Below are 19,284 nucleotides of genomic sequence, written 5' to 3' on the forward strand. Positions count from 1 at the left end.
GAACTACATATTTGTTATTTCACTGATGCAAATATACAGGACATTTATATAATTCACAACCACTTTAACATAACATTTTATATGGATTACTGTATCTGGTTATTTGTGTGCTGCTTGCTTATAGTGAAGCGAAGGCTCATGTTAAAAGCCAGCCTCAGAAAGGTGGATCGGGGGATTCTACAAAGACAACAGTTATTTTTAAAAGGCAGAAAGAGTACAGTTAGTTTTGTGACCTTTCATAAGCCTGTGTATTTGTGAAGAGGACAGATTCAATGAGATCTTTGTGATCAGTGAAAACATGATCATCAGACAAAAAGAAGCCATAACATCCTGAAATACATTTATAAACATATTTTTTATTATTCAAGTTGTTATTGAAATTATTTAAGTCACTGAATTAATTAAATTGCACTTGATTTAGGTAGCTACAAGTCTGAGAACTTAAAAACTGGTGTTTCATCAGCTTTTTTTGGCAGGAGGGGGGATATGTGTTGTGTGGGTTGTCAGTTTCTAAAAGCTCAACAATCCATAAACATAATTTGAAAAATGCCTAACTGAGAAAGAAAAATACCAAAGGATTACTCTTTGAGGGATTTTTTTTCTTACCAATTCTAAAACTCGAATGAAATAAAGACCTTTAGGGATTTGAATGTGGAGGATAGTTTCATATGCATCATCTCCAACATTAAGCAGAGAAACATTCAATAATAAAGTCTTCATACTTCCAACAACAAGATACGTTTTCTTATCATGAGGCCTGAAAAATAATTATCATAATATAAATGAAAGTAATTCATATACAGCTTGTTTGCAAAAATTTTCCTTTGCTGCCCTTTTAATTACTTTCAGCTGGTTCTGACAAAGCTCTGTTGGAGATGTAAAGAAAGGTTTTACTCTCTGTAACTGAAGGTACAACACCAGTAATAGGATGGTCAACCCCAGTACTGTACCTTTTAAAGTGGTTAATGCGAGAGCAGGAAAATTGTTATCAGCCCAGTTGTGCCTCTGGCCTTTACAAGATCAGTCCTTCCCTTTACAGACCAGAATAGCAATGTACCACTGCTACAGTATTTTCAGACATTATTTCATAATTCACTCTTTGCACTCAAGATATAGGATTCAGTTAATATGAAACTCATCACAAAGAGGGCAAGTGAACATGCCTAGCTTATGATCTATGTGATGTTCTATAATCATGTTACAAGTACAGACATCCTATGGGGGGCCAAAAGTAAACTTCAGCTTGACATTAAAGTTTAATTAAGACCTGTAGAAAGGCTGCCTAGAAATAGACATTTATCAGATATTCTGGCTTGAAACCAAAGCATTAGTCACTGAACACCTTTGGGAAAGAAGCTGGCACTGAGAAAAGCAACAGAAGGCAAAAGCACTGCATAAGCAGATAGGTTCCAAGACAAAAGCGAATTGAAGAAAAACACAATGTTAACATTTCCGTAGCTTGTCAAGTTTAGGTTAAATTTTAACATTGTTTTACTAGTTACATGCCTACCATTCGGTCCTCTTATATGTGTTAAAGCCAAGGTCATTAGCAATATGCTGTCACAAAGATGCCTCCCAGCTTAACACACAAGTACACAAAAGCACCAGGTGCACATCTGGGACTACAACAAAGCTGAACTAGAGCTTTTCCCTGGTAATCATATTTCATTCTTCATTAAAAAATGCATGATGCAGACTAGAAATTTACAGACCAGGCCAAAATCTAAGCAATTTAAACAAAACATGATAGTGTATACATGAAGACTCATAACTCAGTAAGTAAAGCATTACATTGCCACCCCTATTTGATTTCATTCTTTTAAAACCAGAAGTGTTTGCTCTGCTCTTCAACACTAATGAATGCATTCTGTCTAGACAAAATAAATTAATGCTTCACAGCTAACTAGTTTTTAATCGAGATTCTAGGGGCACAAGGTAATTTAAGGTGATACTTCACACTTTATCAAGATATTTAGACTATTTATTTACACGGCAAATCTGCTACTAGCACCTAATGTCAAGCAGGTTTGTTGTAATCTGTTTTCCTTTCTTTGAGTTTTGAAGTACTTACAAAACTGCACTGCTAATTTCATGAACGAAAATGCTGCACAATCTTTCTTTCTGAAAAGTTTATGAGCATTCAAACAAAATAACCATCCAGCCTAAGAAAATTAAAGGGCTTATGACTCATGCTACGAGCCATGTGTTAAAGTAGGCAGAAAGATACTTATCTTACTCTGAAATCTATGAATATGAAAGAGCTTGTGCTCAGGATCACACAGGTGTGATTAATCAGCATTATATGATTGTCATCATCTTTCAGTGTCATTTTAGGTTGTTTAACCTAGTATTTCGATTCAAGTAGAATCAACTTTAAAAGTGATAAATTACACAAGAAACAAACACCTAATTAGCTGAGATTCACAACAGGTACAATTTCTCTTTTTGCACACCAAAACCCCACATTTCTTACTTTGAAATACAATAGTCAGTAAAGAAAAACGTTGTGATGATAAAATATAACTTAAAATAATTAAGTGGCTCTTTTTCCTCATTTATTTAAGAATATTACATCTTCAGTTTTATACTGATTGAGACTTTGTACAGTGCAAATACAATATCTTCAGAAGATCAGCAGAAATAACCAATAGTTTGTCAATTTAACAGTAGTTATGATCTCTGCATATTGAGTGTGCTTTGTGCAATGTATCTTAGCCCAGTTATCTATGTTTTTGGGAAGAAGATGTATGTTGAGCTGTAAAATCTTCTAAATATGTAGTAACAGTTCTTCAATTATACAGATTTCTGTTACATTTCCTGGAAGATTTATGATTTAAAAATATTCTTCAACTAAACACAGCTCTAATCCTTGTATTTTCTCAGGGAGTCCACAGTCTACTTTTGCAAATTTATGTTATTTATATATAAAAGACTAAGGAATAATTTAGATAAAATCTGACTGAATCATTCTCAAATGAAAGCTACATTATACTTACTTTGGAAAAACAACTTTTCCAGAAACTCTTAAGTCAGCAGAGCAATTTTCTTGGGAGCAATGTCGTGCAAAAATAAACTGTAAAAGCCAAATTAAAAAAAACCAAAACACTTCAGTGTATTATTCAGTAAGAGTATTTAACAGAAAGAAACCTATCATCTAGTAACTAAGTATTTGGAAGTGTCTGATAGCTCTTACTTCTAAAAAGCAATTCCATGAGTCTATGATTTACCATTCTGTGCATCCAGAGTAACAGTGGAGAGAGAGGCTTTCCAGACTCAGTGTCTCACAGGAAAACCAGTGGGTGTATGTTCAGACAAATTTTTAAAAGTAGTACATAAAGAGAGCAGAGTGTTTTAAAAGATCCAGAACTGATGTCTCTGCAGTCTCTCCTTCAACATAAGATTTTCTTTACACAACCTTTACTTATCATATTGTCAGAAAGGTTTGATGAGAGTAGCGACACCATAAGTTGCCTGTGTCTGTGCCTTGGTTATCAGTGTGCTGCTATAGAGCATGTTTATGTCACTATATTCAACAACACCCTCTTTATTCTCTATAATTCTGAGGTTACTAAAATAAAATTTTGAATGAAGATGAAAAGGTAAAGCGTGCCATAAAAAAGAAGCTTTCACATATCTCAAAAGTTCTGATGGTCAACTGTATCTTAATTACATGAAGGTTACTATTTGTGAAAAGTCATAATGTGTTTATGACCATTTGGTAGTTGAAAATTCAGTGCATTCTGGTTTTTGCTAAAGTCAAAGTCTACTAACACAGTAAGTTTCTTTTGGAGGGGAAAAAGTTAATTTCATACTTATGAAAGAATACAGAATATACTCTTTTGTTCCCCCCTCAGACTGTCTGAAAACTTGCAATACCTTCAAATACCTTCAATACCTTCAAAGAACTAATATTTCAGCAACACTGTGAAAAGACTTCAAGATTAATACCAACATGATATTGTGTATTTAACACAAAATTAATTTGAAAGAACTGTTTTACAGTGGAAAGTGACTCATACAGTGTAGCTGTAAAAGAATACATATTTCAAAGAGTGAATTTCATACATGTGTGATCTGAGGTATATAGTATTATATATTCAGGCAACTTCTCAGCACATACCTTTTATTTATTTTTAAATCATAATAGAGATTGTATACGAATTCTGTAACCATCTTTTAGCAAAAAATTAGGCATTTTTTTAGCATTGTGATTTATTAATTAAGATCAAGGCACTAGGTGTGGGTCTGGAAAATGCATTCCTGGAAAATGCATGCCATGGATCTGTGAAGCATTTTTAACTGAAGACTAAAACACAAATATTTACTTACTACATAGAAAAAAAAGAGAACTCATACACTAACCTTGCTTTTTATAATATCTTTTTCCTTCCTCCGTTGAAGAACAGGTTGAAGTGGTGAAAATTCTTGAGCATTTCTTTTCTGTAGAATATGATGCCCCAGACGATAACTTGCTTCAACATATACAGGAGTCAAGATATCCCTTACATCTTTCTATGAAAATTGGAAACCTAATGAGTTAATCATATAAGACAAGACATGTATGCTTATGTTTTAAAGTTATAAGGTTGCCTAGAACTAACTAAAACAGCAACACTTTTTTTTCACATGTAAAATAATTCCATATGGCTCATATACTTTTCCAGACATCTCTGTTGCTGAAGGAGGTAATCAGAAACACAGAAAAGCATAATCTGTTCAATGACAGCATCAGGCATTTCAGAATGGAAGATTCTTCTGTCAATAAAACTGCCTTACACACCTATGAAATGCTGTACTGCCCAAGCAGAAAAATAGGGAAGAGTTGGCTAAAATGGAGAAAGCAAAGCAGTGGGATAATGCCAGACAAATCTGGTGGATATTTCTGTATGAAATCAAAAGGAGTTCTCCAACGGTACCATTGAATCAGGGCTTGACTGAATTTTATTTTTATGCATCTTTATTTCTCATTTTGTGTTAAAAAAGATCGAACCCCTCAATAAATGACTGGTTTGTAAATGAAGCCTTGACTGCATAGGAATGTTGCAGATCAGAGTCCAAACTACCTACTTGTGAAAACTGAACAGCTTGAAGCACCAAGTACAAGCAATAGCAAACCTGATTAAATTATTCCCTATAGTGTAGGGGATAGATAGACACTGATTGTCCCTCCACATGGGCACTACTTTAATTCTTATCTGCAAGCTTGCGTTAGCAAAACTGCATATTATCTAATTCATAATAATTTTCCACAAGGTCTTCTCTGCATCTGCTTTATATTACTTCCATTATACTAATTAGCTATTAATTAGCCTTTACTCAAAATACATAAAATTTGTATTGTCTCTTGCAAGGACTGTACTTGACAGACATTCACACTTACTTAACTTTAGGAGCTTCAGTGGGTGGAAGGAGATGCTTATAATGCTATTAATTAAGAACTAAGAAGAAAATTGAATTCTATGGAGGAAAAAATACTAATGATAGACTATAGGAAGTGATGAGCCAAATCAATTCCTTCCTCCTACACAAATGCCTGTGATGCTGGTACAGCAATCTGTACAAGGTTGGCTGTCAATCAGATCTCTCTTAGTTTACAAAACTGTTGTAAGTAAGTGGCAATTTTCCACTGCTCCTGTAAGAAACATTCACTTAGGTGCAACTACCAGTTGAGATGCATCTGGGCAATTTTCCAGTAGACAACATAACCTTTCCTTTCTACCCAGAAGCTTTATCGTAAAGAATTGGCTTGTAATAGTGTCATAAACAAAAAGTAAGTGAAAGGAAGAAAGAAGAAAAATACATGGAAGGATTTTTCCCTGCAGGTTTTTTTGTAGCTGTAGAAAATTAAGTCTATTTTCCAGCCTCTGTGCAGGATCAACTGCATCAGTCACCCTGAGAGATGTTTGTTTCAAAAGGTCACAGAATTGCTACCTTGAGGATTTTAAAGAAAAGGCTAAGCAAACTAGTCTATTATTTTATTACCCTTGTTTCCTCTTACATCTAAATAATCCCTGTCCTTAGTATTTCTTTAAAGAATTCTTTCCCCCCTTAGATAAAGTCTTAGAGGAAATAAGTCTATTTTTTTCTAAGTTTAATGAAATGTGGTTCCTTTTTGCCCATTGGTTTTTATTGTTTGTTGTGGTTTAGGACTTCCAAGTTCTTCCCATTTATCCTCAAAATTTTGTTGGAATACACAAAATTCTAAGATGTTTGACAGAATTAATCACTTTTCCTTCTCCATTGAATGGCCTTAAAAATATTACATCCTTGTCCTGATTTCAGGGTTTTTTTCCACTTTCAAGACAAGTCCCTCATTCATCTTTCAGAGGGATACATCAAGCATGAATATGACAGTTCAATCCCTCCAGGGCAACAGTGACTTTGGGACTACTTTGCAGTTAAGATCTTACTGACTAGATTCTTAATAACTTATTTCTAAGTCACTATCATACTCAGTTTGAAAGGATGGTTGCTGTTGGATCGAACTCTACTTCTGAAACCAAGAGCCAGCTTCCTGCTGCTCAGCAGCTGGTGCCATCTCTGTCACTGGTGTGAGTACAGGCCTCCCTGGCCAGCTGACACCCTGCAGGTCTCCAACAGCCTCCTGCTGAATGCCCAGTGCTCTGGCAGCACTTCTACCTCAGTGGCTTCTCTTCTGAAGCACTTCTACCAGCAGATTTCTTCTACAACAAAGTTGCCTCTACATCTTCACAGATGAAGAACTGTAACCGTGTTCACCACAAAACTCATGCAGGAGAAAGACATATCTGTGCAGGCTTCACATTTGTAAGCAGAGGAGTAGAGAGATCATTTTTTCAGCACAGTGCACATTCTCCATATTGTTCAGATCTAAATTCATTAATGAAACCCTCACGAGTGCTCTTCCTGCCCTTTTCCATCTTTAGCTTATATGAATATTCCCCTTGGTGAGTGCTGCACCCCTTGGAGGGAAAAAAAAAATCAAACAACACCAAGCAGGTGCTCTTCTTCACACCCAGCTAGCCTTTGGCTCCTTGCAACAAATTCACAAAACAGACCACACTATAAACCTTGAACTATAGACTGTTTTCTAGCAATTGCCTTCATTTCACTTCCTATGGATCAGGGATGGGCTCTTTTCTTATTAGCTGAGTCTACCTTAACTTCTCACAGTAAAAATGGGAGCAAGACCATACATGTGTTCTTTGAAATAGTTACAAATGACAAAACATAATAAAAATCACAAGTTTTAAGAATTTGCATTGGAAAGTTCCATCAGAAACATTCAAAACATGCATGTTACACTGTATCTTCTTGGTTGCTCCAAAACAGCCTCACTCTATGATCCGTCATTCATAAAAAATGGTGAAAAATGTCAAGACTGCTCATGTCCTATTTCATCACTGTGATTATCATTATTCTGCACTTTCTCACCAACATGAGAGATGGCAGACTCTCTGACTTCTCTACAGAAAGCTGAGAAAGCATCAGAATTAGTATATAATAAATGTGGAAGTTATGAACACAAATATTTTACTTTCAAAATGATGTGATGCAATTGTAAACAAAACAGGTTTCTTTGCAGCAGGTATGCTTTTCAAAGGAGACCAAAGGATTTACAGGACAACACACACTGAAAATTACATTACCCTCATAAATGCTGGATGATCTTTGCAGGCAGTATTCTTGCTATAAATCTTTACTTTTCCTGAGATTGTATCAGATGTTCCGTTGGAAGAAAAATAGAACCTTGCTTGTGTATCCTCTTTTCTGGTCACATCAACACTCAGATTATAAAGCAATACTGCAAAATAAAACCCAGGGAAAATAAAGGTGGTAAAATCTTTAGGTGTTCTGATTTTCATGAATTTATGATAGAAATTACATCTTCTGACTCACTCCCTCAAGTATGTTCTGTAACATCCATTTTAAAATGCTCTGCTTAAAAATGCTCTGACATAAATCCATACCTAATGAAAGCTTCTCATACTCTGAAAATTGATTGCTTCATGACTGTTCCCTGATACATGCTTTTACATCAGGGATAGTTTTATCAGGTTATATTTATAGTTTTCTACCAGAATCTATTTAAAGAAAACCCACTTCAGTTACCTGACAAATTACAACAAACTGGTAGGTAAACAAACACTGACAAATATTGTTGAACTTCACAGGTTTTTCTATGTAAGTTAGCACGAATTGCTATGATAGCAAGTTGCAGAGCATTGCTGATTTTTTACTTAATCTTTGCCAAAAGTTGAGCTAGATTACCTACAATTTCTGCTACTTTTTTTATGAAGTTGAAGAGTCTCATGTCCAAGTCCAGCAAGCATGATCCAGTCTGACTGCTCATCTTTCAAAATGAATATGAATATCAAAAGATCTGGACTTTTAACTCTACAGTTCATCATTGCAATATGTTCTCTGTAACGTGTTCCTAAAGGATATTTTATGTTCTCACATAGAAGAGTTAAACAATTTAATTTTATATACCATGTATTTGCAGGGCTGTTTGCAGTTTACAAATAGCACATGACAAGTAGGTTAAAAGCACCCAGGCAATAGTCAAATTTAGACTGTAAATTATTTTAAATAAATTCACCATGAATATTCTTCTGATAGATATTGCTTCAAGCAATACTGGTTTTTTGTCTAAAGCAAAACAGGCATTATATAAAAGATAATACAAGATATATTTTTCAGTAATTTTGGTGGGACTCCCTCTCTTTCACATCATGTTCCATGATGGTATGATCAGGTGCTTGAGCTACTTTAGGAAGGAACTGTCTTCTCTCTATTGCTAAGTGGAAGTCTGCATCCCACAGCAGTCCCATATAGTTTGGTCCATGCCTGGGAGGACTGCTTTTAGAGGACATCTCAACTTTTCATTTTATTCTGAACTCAGATTAATGGTCTACTAAATACCAGTAGCATTATTCTGGAAATAGGTGCATTTATATTGAATACATATACTGTTTTTTTTTTCCCAGTAGCTTACCAACATAACCAGGTACCTCTCGTCCTCTATAGGTAAAGCATATCTTCAAATTCATACAGGTGGCAGGCTGGTCATTTTCCATGCAGTTTAAATTAGTTCGATTTATTGAATTAGGATGTTTTAAAGAAGCTTCAACAATTATCACTGGTTTTGTTCTAAGAAGAGAAAAGAGTAAATGCTCACAAATAATGTTCAGAAATAGCTTACACAATCTGTGCAAAATGAACCATTTTTGAAACCTATTTTTATATTTTACCATCATCATTTTTAAGCTACTTGCATTTTTTAGGTAGCTTCAAATAGTTCTATGTGCATTATTTGCTGCCTCAAGAAGTTTCAGATATTCAGAAAATATCAGAAAATGATATTTTCATTTTCTTCAAGGTGTTTACTTAAATGTTTGATTTGTAGACCATTCTAGAGCCTAATGACTGAAGTTCAAGACATCAATAAGAATATAATGAGGTTAAATTATACTACTGAGTTTTACTAAACTACACTAAAAAACGGAGTTAAATTGTATGGTCTTCAAATGCACTGCAACATAGTGATCTCACCTCAGCACCACAGCAGAATCGGAGAAAAATGCACCAACTGCTACATCTGTACAAAAAAAATGTATCAATAAGCATAATTTGTCAACAAGAATTACTTCTCAGGTACAAGCATTTTATAGCATTTTCACCTTTTGATCAGCATTAAAGTACCATTTGCCCTTTATTCATAAGAAGGGATATGCTGATATTCAAAGGTCCAGACAATGATTCTTGAAATACTTGTCCACTGTCCATTAACACTGCATGCTCATTTACTGGACTTCCAGATATTGATAATGTTATGATTTGATTTCTATTCCATGTTTAAGTGGCAGATACTGAAGGACAATTCAGCTAAATAGGAGGCACTTGCCTTCTTTCTAATCCAGATATTCAATATTGCTAAACACACACACACATACACATATATAGTTATATATGTATAAAAAATGAATTGCTTATATATATATTATATGCATGAAATTATACATAGAGACAAAGAGAAAAAATTATTTAATTTATTCCAAGTTAACTGAAACCTATTAATGCGACAAGGAAAGAAATATACACGGTATATATACACACCTATCAAATGAGGTAGCAAAAGTGAATTGTCAGATGACTCTAAACGATACAAGGGTCTGAGGATGACTTACAAATCAGTAAACAACAGGTGACCTGAGAGCAGACTACTTGTAAACTATCTTTTAGCCCAGCACTACAAATTAACCTGGGTAACATTTCTGTGGGCAGAGCCAGAGCATACACCATGAAGTTCATGGTAACTTTGTGCTTTTACATCCGCAGGGGCAGGATAGACATACTTGACCTGACATGACATTTATCTGCAAAATGTTAAAATATTTAAAATATAATAAATATATAAAGCAATTAATGTATACTTGGAAACAGCTAACTTGTTTTACACCAAATTAACACACCATGTTGTGCCCACAACAACTCCACAAGGGTCTTATTCAATGCCATGAGCCCTAAGAAGGGTTAACGTGTTGTTCACACAGAGTCAAGGAGCTCATCGCTCCTGGTAAAATCCAGACTATGTGAAGGCCAGTAATATACTTAGGTTGGCACACTAATCTGCTCAAGAAACATGCTTCCAGTGCCCAAACCAGCTCATTGTGACCTTAGCAGATGAGATAGCTGCTTTAAAAAAAAAAATTATGTTTTTCTTACTCTTGTGCACTATGATCTTACTATTGCATTGTTCTCAGTCCTCAAATAATAGTTAGATGACCGTGAAAATTGACTGCTTGGCCTCAGTTTTACCTCTTCTTTTTTCTTTCCAAAACACAAGATGTGACATGTTGTCTTAATAACAGATCTTGCTTCTGTTAAAAGTATCAAGTAGCACAGTAGTGTTGTTCCCTATGAATCTCTACTCTTTTAAAAATGAAAAATAAAGAACATTGTTTAATTTACCTTGATATCCATTGTTATCTGCATCAACGCCACTTGCTATGGATTGTCCAAACATGCTTAAAGAATTACTGACTTGATGCCCTTGTATTCTCTGAGGAGTAAAAGGTAAAAGATAAAATTATTCTTGGAAAGCTAATCTCTGAGCTACAATGTTATCCCAACTCCTGAAGGCAATTATGTGCTTCCTCAATTCCTGTAAATGTTAAGTCCCATAAACCCTGTCTAAAGCCCCAAACCCAATTTATTTCTCTCTTAGAGTACAGGTTATATTATGACTGGAAATCACAGATTACATAAAAATTTTCTGAAGTCTTTTACAGTACTTCAGGTGGTCAAAGTGTTAAATGAAGGGAAAACCCTCTCAGATTTAAACTTACTTTTTTCTGGATTGATTATTTTTCATTGAAAAAGCGTACCTGTGAAAATGATGGTGTTATTCCATCTTCCCTGCCATTGTAAATATAAATAGCCCCTTTTAGATTATCTTCATGAGGAGCCCCAATTGCCACATCTGTGGAAAAACAATTTAGCAGTGATCAGCTGAGTAGGAAATATGAACAAGGAATGGTTAAAGGAATGCAAGTCATGATGCATGCAATGCTAGACCAAATTTACTTGACTGAATTCAAAAATAGTGCTGAACATAGATACGAAGAAAAGAAAAACAATACAGAGCAGCTCAGTAGTCTGACTCTACCTGAATTGCTATTTTTCTGGAAAACAAAGGGTCAAATACAGCTATTTTGTTCAAGACAAAGTCTTGTAAGTTTCTAGCAATACTTATTTTGACCCTTAAAAAGTGTAAAGGCTACCATGAAAAAAGCTGAAATTATAATTTAAAATTTAAAAAAAAAAAAGAAAAAAAGTCTTGTATTCATGGAACTGTGATGATTTTCCTGCTCATCCTACCTGGATTATATCACTAAAACACAAGAAGTACTTTTATTACGCTGCATGAAATGAACCATTCATTTTTTTATGAAATGTCCATAACAGTAGATAACAGGCTTGGAAAGGCATTTAGGGAGAAAGTGAAGGTAGCTGGTTTGTTTTATGCTTGGATGATTTAATCCCAGAGGGGTGTGGCAATTCACAACAAACTGAATGAACCCACCCACCCACCAATCCACCTCAACAGCCCTTACCAAAAACTCCCATGGTTCAAAGAGCCTGAGAGGTTGTTGACCAAACAGTGGAGGGAGGGGCAGATGAACTACACCATCTTGAAAGTCACTATTAATAACTGTGAACTTGCATTTACAAATAAGCAAAACTGAACTATCTGCAAATCAGAAATACTGTATACTGCACCAAACCAAAATCACAAGAAAAGCAAAGCTCTGACTATTTGGTTTTATTGAACACTTCTTTGACTGAATCCATACTGTGGTGACTACAACACACAAAATATGTTATGTCTCTCTACTGGTGTGATGAAACTAGTAGTCAACTTGTGCACATTAAAGTAACATACACGTTCTTGAGGAGGTCAGATTCTACAGCAACACACATCCCAGTGTCTTCACAGGGCTGATACTGATGGTTTAGATCATTCAGAAGTTCACTCTGCTGTTCTTTTTTATTACTTACTACAGAAAATTTGTTTCTAGCATCCAATTATCCTATATATTTTGCTTCCAGCTTTTTTTCTTACAAAATTTCTTTTCCTACTGCCACTCTCAACATTATGTCCACTTTTTATTTTCAATGTTTTTGCTCCCTTCAAAACCTAATCGACTTGTTTGCTCCGCCTCCCCTGCAGTTTTAGGATGCCCATTTTACATTATATTCTGTGTCACATATCTACTTTGCTATGCTGCTATTAATTTGATTTTACTTCTCTGTTCTCCAGCCCTATATAGGGATTCAGTTTTCTTTTGCAGAATGCAAATGTTTTGGGACAAAACCTGAAACTTGTGTATAAGACTATGATGTCATTCCCTTCGTTTTCAGTTCTCTGGGAGCACATACTAGGCAATTCATGAGTCACCTGAGGTCCTAACTGGGAAGTAGTTCCACAATAGTCTCCCAGTTTGAAGGTTGTTTTCAATATCTCCATATATTTAGTACTTCTTATTGGTGACACAGAAGCAGATCTAGACTCAATGTGTAACTTTTATTTATGATGTTACAAAATTGCCAAATTGTTCCCTAACCTTTGTCTCAGATATCTAAAACAGGATTAGTTTTGAGGTCCAGCACAAAAAATTACAGACTGTTATCACTTTATACTCATGCTCTTCATTAAAGAGACAGAACCTAATTCTTGACTGTGAAGCAGCTATATTTCAAGTCAGAAAAAAAAGGTCAAGCCCCAAACTTAAATTATTTTGAGACTTCCAAAATCCTCCTGTCTATCATGACAGTCCACTGATCTAAGAGAATGAAACCCAGGGGGTTTTCTTTGTATTCTTACCTTCAAAACCATCATTATCTATGTCTCCTAGGTTGGCTATGGACTCTCCGAACCTCGCTGCATATGAGTCACTCCCGCTGAGCTCTATGTTCAGTTCAACCATCTTTGCTTCCTGAAGGAAAACAGAGTCAATGGCACATTACAGAGCATCTTCCAGGTGACCTGGAACATTACTCAAAATGTTAAAACTGCCTTGGTTCCCAATGTATCATCCTACCAAACTCCTTGGTGTAGAAGCAAGCATTATCAAAGATATTTCACAGTATTTAGTGTAAGAATAATAAAGAATAAGTTGCTCTTTAAGAAAGAGAATACCAATGTGTTCCCACAGCAAACACCTGTTAACAGGTGCTGTTAACAGCAGCAAGCTTATATCAAAATACAGAGCCTTACTGCTCTGAGAAAACTGCACGTGCTAGAAAGGTAGTAAACAGTAGCTGCTTCAGAGCCATTGTATGTGCCTTAGTGAGTTTTAGGTATCCTGTAGTGACTTAGTTCTCTGTAAGAAAAAGTTAAGGAAAGGTTAATAGCAAGCATAAGAGAATAAATATGTATTAGTGTGGAAAGGAAGGGAAATAAGACATGAAGATAAAATTTGGAAAGCCAGACAAATTCAAAAGCACACAAAAATAGTGATTACACTGTCACTTCTGAACTCTTAGAAAGACTAAAAAGAAGCTAATTCTAATGCACGATCTGTCCAGTTACTTTATGTGCAAAACAGAGGACTACCACTCTCTTTCCTGACTGGTACCAGAAACTGCACGCAAATTTTTCATTCCTTGTTTGTTTCTAAAGTACTTAAAAAGTTGCCCTTCACATGCTAGTTCAGTGGAAGCACAGTAATGGAGGAGAGCTTGCAAAGGGGCTGCAGGGACAGGCTGTCACCCCCTGAAGCTTCTGGGAAACAAACCCAGCCTGTCTTCAGTTCTAACACTACTGTAAGTAACTGCGTTACAGCTGACACCGCTGGCCTTTGCGGGCAGCCTACACACTCCTGCTGGGGTTGTCATCACAGTTCTACAGTTGTTTTTCCTGTATCTTGAAATATTGTATGATAATAGAGAGGAAATCTCTTCTTAGCCTGTTATATTAAAATGGCTGTGTTGCCATGTGTTTCTAAGACAAAATACTTACAGAACCTGAATTAATATAGACATAAACTCTTCCTTCTTCTCTGACGGTACTTTGCATTGGAGCACCAACTAGCAAGTCTGAGAGGCCATCTGAATTCAGGTCCACAGCACAAACTGCAGCTCCAAAGTAAGAACCAAGCTGTGTGCAAGCAAGAAATCATTACTATTTTTGAATTTTGATGAACACGTGCTAGAAGTTATAAGGTGCAGAAAAGTAGTAGGAAATATTTACCTTTTTACCTCTTAGTTCAAATAGAATGTTTAGTTGCCTCTCAATGCTAAAAATGTAGGCCTAAAATGAAAAGAAAATACAAGAGGAGTTCGGCAAACTATAATCTGAAATATTTCCCTCTGCTTTCTCTACAGCACGTGCTAGAGAATCAGCAAAGCAACACACAATATCACAAGCTACAGCTATTTACTATTTCCTATCTGTACCTTTCCTTAACACCATAGTTCACATCATTGTTATCTAGATTGTTTACCCTAATTCCTTCTTTAACTTTTCTCCCAGTGAGAAGTCATACCTATTGGATACTTGTCTTTAATGTATTAATCCAAGTTGGAAAATCATGTGTGGTTTTGTGGGGCTATATTCTTCAAACCAATAGTATAGACAATCCCTTACTTTACCAGTCTGCTCCTGTTGGGGGGCTCCTCCAATTACTTCTGTACTGTCTGGTGTCAGAAAATGTCCAGCTCCAACAGCATATCCTGTAAATTAAAAATACACTATTCAGTACTGGAAATGCTATGTAGAGAAAAAAAAGTGGGAGCATGCCACATAAAAGCTGTCAACACCACAGATTATTGTGAGTCTGACATTCAGACCTCATGTAAATTAGCAACGAAAACAGAAAAGAAAGTTTTTGAAACAAAAGCAAAAGGTTAATACAAACATTAAGTTTCAGCAAGCAGAAACAAGTGCCAGAAACACTTATTTTTTCCCCAGGAACTCAATTATCTGCCATACTTTAAAAGCCAGTAAATTGCAAACACCTTCTGTTAATGCATATTCTGCAATTGTTCAGTGATTCCATATTGTAATACAAATAAAAATGATCAAAAGTCCATTCACTGCATTGTGGAAACACTTGATTCAATTGTTACTCTGACTATTGTAACTGGACTGCAGCAAAATTAAATGTAGTGCTACTCATACGCACGTGCACGTACACACACACAGAGCACTGTAGACATAAACATGAAAATGTCAGGATTAAAGTAAAGCAAAAGCCTGATTATATATTAAGAAAACATTACATCAGCTTTTGTAAATGAATCTACGTAACAAAGCATCACTGTACGTGTAGACAGATCCTAAACAGGACCATATTTTGGTGCAGACATCCAGACATGGAATTGCAAAAAGAAAGCTAACACCTCAACCTGTAGCTGCCCAAGTTATCCTTACTCTTTCCAGAATACATTACAGATAAGTTGAAACCAGTAAGACAGTTAACATATTCTGCTACTCTTGCATTTTCTGAATGACTGCTGATTTTCACAGCATGCAGAGAGACTAGAAAAATCATCTTGGATCAGATAAGAACAAGCCTTGAATCTTCATCTGTGAAGATAACTGTATAGAATTCAAGTTCTCATCTTTTTCTTTTCATATTTTAAGCTAAAGGAGGTGAACAAAGCAATTTATCATTTAAAGGTCAACATCTAGTTTTTATTTATTTAACAAAAAATTAAGCTTAAGTGGATGAACCTTAATTTACCTCCTCTGACATTTATTTTCTAGTTATTTTGGTTCTGCTAAGGTGTAAACATTGGTAATTCTTAAGAACTTTAAAAAAAAGCACCAAAGAGACAAAAAAATTACAGTATTCACATAGTCCTCACTTTTATTTAATGGTATTAAAATGTCTGGTGGGGGGCAGGCAAAAATCACATAATTGACCATTTAAAAGCACAGATAAATGAAATTTTATTTACAACTCCAAAATTCTCTCCTCTTTTCAGAAAACTGACAAACTTAGTAATGGTAATGTCATTTGCCATTCTCAGATTCCTAAAAGAAACTGTCTTTTACTTTGTGATTTCTTTAAGACAGTTTATTAAGTGCCTAAGGTTACTCTTTCACCAAGTTCAGCTGACGTATAAGACTGACTGACTTACATAATTCCTTTTAACGACATCAGTTATTAATCTCCAAGATACTCTGAAGTAGTCAAGGAAATACTACCAAGAGTTATGTATTACCAGCTTCTCTTTCTAAGTTCCTTCTTTTTTCACTTGTCTGGTACATAAACAACTTATGGAAAATGTTATGATGCTTTTGCACTTCCTGCAGTCTCTAGTTTCTTAATTATTATTTTTTGATAGTTTAATGAAAACATGTAAATAAAGATGCCAAGCTTCTCAGTCCTTGCCAAAAGAAGGAGAGAATAAGTGGATAATTATGTCTAGTCATGTGCTTGAATTACACTTTCATCATAATATACTTCCACCACTTGGTAGGGATATTTTTATTCACTATTTAAGGGAGAAGTAAATTCAGATTTAAAAAAAAATAATTTTGGTAACAGAATTAGCCCTGAAGAGGTTTTTGCCTTCAATAATTACAAAGATGGAACAGAACAAAACCTGAGGGAGATGAAGGAATGTACCTTTATGTTCTTTAAACCACATTATGTACTATTATGAGGGAACAAAGCAGAGGTTGAAGTAGCATGAAACAATGCAGAATTTAAGGTTTATCACAGCTGCTACTCTAGACACACAGATGAGCTAATGGCCCGTTTCTTCACTTTCATGTAGAAAGGCCAAGTTTAAAAGGCACAGGGCTCTGCTGAGCCAACATGTACCAGGTCACTAGAGAAGTATTAGTGAAACAAACTCCAGCTGATTTCAGATCCTGGATAGCAAAGGAAACTAGGAGAGACCATAGATGTGCACAAAGGCCTTTGCTACACTCTCCCCAGCGCAGTCCTTATACAAGCCTATACCCATTTGCCTGTATCTGGCTTTTGGCTATCAATGATTTGACTCATTCATTACAGAAATTCTCATTCTTATACGTGCAGGAGCAGAAATCTGGAATGAACTTTTTTTCCCCTAACAGGTGCAGTGTTTTTTTTGCTGTTATGGGAAAGCTGAAGCAAGCGTTCTCTGAAGTTTTTTGTTTGTCCTATGAAAAGTTAGAAATGCTACTGGTTGACCCTGGCAATCTGTGTGTCTGATTACCTTCGACCACCCAGCATCTCTTTCGTTTGACTTTTCTGCAGAGTCCATCTGCAGCCTTTGCAAGGCTCAGTACTGAATTGTTAACACTGAAGTGTTAGTTAGCCATTTTGTATTTCATAATAGCTATTTCATAACATATGCCTACTTCCTATTGTCAAAGGAGTAGAATTAGAAACAGGAAATGTTTATCCATGAGAACCGGATCTATGAATGGGAAAGTGCAATGGTCACAAGCAAAAATAAGGGGAGTTTAGGAAGGACAGACGAGCTTTTCTTAGTGTGTGGTGAGAAGACTGAAGCTGCTGATGGTTTTTGGCATAAACCTTTCCAAATGGTAGCACTAAATTCAGCTAATTACTTGGATATAGGTACATGAGTAGGCACCTCATGGCCTTCTTTGCAGACATTCATAGATAAAGTTTGCCTTCCCACATATCCAGACCAAGATAGAGTTGGAACAAAAAAGAAAAAAAATCACAATTGCAGGCAAGTTTGTCTCTAAAGATCATAGCATACTTCCCCTTATTGACAATGCAATTAAGGCTTGCTTGCAGCTTTCACTGTAACAAACTTGCCATATTTCTGGTATATGTGAAATCATTGTCTTTTTCCATGAAAGTCCGTGGCAGCATTTCAGACTTAAGAGCGAAGTGCAAACCATTGCTAAGCAGAAGCATATCTCTACCTTCTAAATCAAGAAATGATTAAAATTCAGTGGAGAGATGATAATAACAGAAATCCAATGTTTGAGAAGTTTTCTTGTAAAAAGAACAGAGAGGAAGTCTTATAATAAAATAATATTTAACAAAATCAGAACATTTTTAGAACTGTCACTTCTGGGATTAATAATGAAAGTATTGAAAATCACTGTGCACTCACTTCAAGACCACCTCCTTAGCTTATATTTTTGTAAAGCATAACATATTTTAAGTACCTAGATAACTGCCAAATTTCACTTGGTTATTTGAATCTGTATAAGCATGGATTGTATTTGCAGTTGTATTGTATACAAAAACAGAACCAGTCCAATAAAAGGATCCAGGGGCTCCCATTATAATTAAGTCCTAAAAGAAAAGTAAAACAAAGCCATGTTATTGACATTTAAATATTCAGGAAAATAAGCAAAACAAATCAAATGCTTTTCTTTTGATCTCCTTTGAATTCTACAAAATGCTACTGGAGATGCATCTGGCTCAGTGCTGGGGTTCACCACTAGATTACAGACAATATTTTCCAGAGTTTCTAAAAATACGGTTATTAAAAGCTTTGAGCTGTGACAACAAAACAGAGCAACAAACAGGATATTCTCTTCTCAAAAGAGTTTTTTCAAAATTATAATCTTAGGGTGGAATGGAGATTAAATAATATAGAATACGACTCTGTAAAGCAAGAATGTAAGCATTGAGTGTTACTATTACATCAAACAGATTAAAGAGAATAATAAAACTTCATGCTCTGCTATACTCATGCTCTTTTTCCAGATGAAAAGTAACTTTGGATTTAGTACGATATTAAAGTATTCTTGGGAATAAAAAGTAAAGGTCTTACTTGCAAATCTTAACAATGTTCAATTTAAAAGAAATT

At 35.3% G+C, this 19,284-nt stretch overlaps 1 protein-coding gene across 1 annotated transcript in view; it reads right to left on the minus strand.

Annotated features, from left to right (window-relative positions):
* ITGA4 (integrin subunit alpha 4) overlaps positions 1-19,284 on the minus strand; it is a 34,709-nt gene that overhangs the window by 6,456 nt on the left and 8,969 nt on the right. Inside the window, 13 exon segments of the mRNA XM_029959604.1 lie at positions 607-757; positions 2,997-3,073; positions 4,363-4,512; positions 7,629-7,783; positions 8,978-9,132; positions 9,535-9,580; positions 10,954-11,044; positions 11,370-11,464; positions 13,370-13,481; positions 14,507-14,644; positions 14,738-14,797; positions 15,134-15,219; positions 18,635-18,764. Coding sequence (XP_029815464.1) covers positions 607-757; positions 2,997-3,073; positions 4,363-4,512; positions 7,629-7,783; positions 8,978-9,132; positions 9,535-9,580; positions 10,954-11,044; positions 11,370-11,464; positions 13,370-13,481; positions 14,507-14,644; positions 14,738-14,797; positions 15,134-15,219; positions 18,635-18,764 — 1,446 coding nt within the window.

This window comes from Manacus vitellinus, unplaced genomic scaffold (assembly GCF_001715985.3).
Source record: "Manacus vitellinus isolate BGI_N305 unplaced genomic scaffold, ASM171598v3 scaffold_20_pilon, whole genome shotgun sequence".
NCBI classification, from domain to species: Eukaryota; Metazoa; Chordata; class Aves; order Passeriformes; family Pipridae; genus Manacus; species Manacus vitellinus.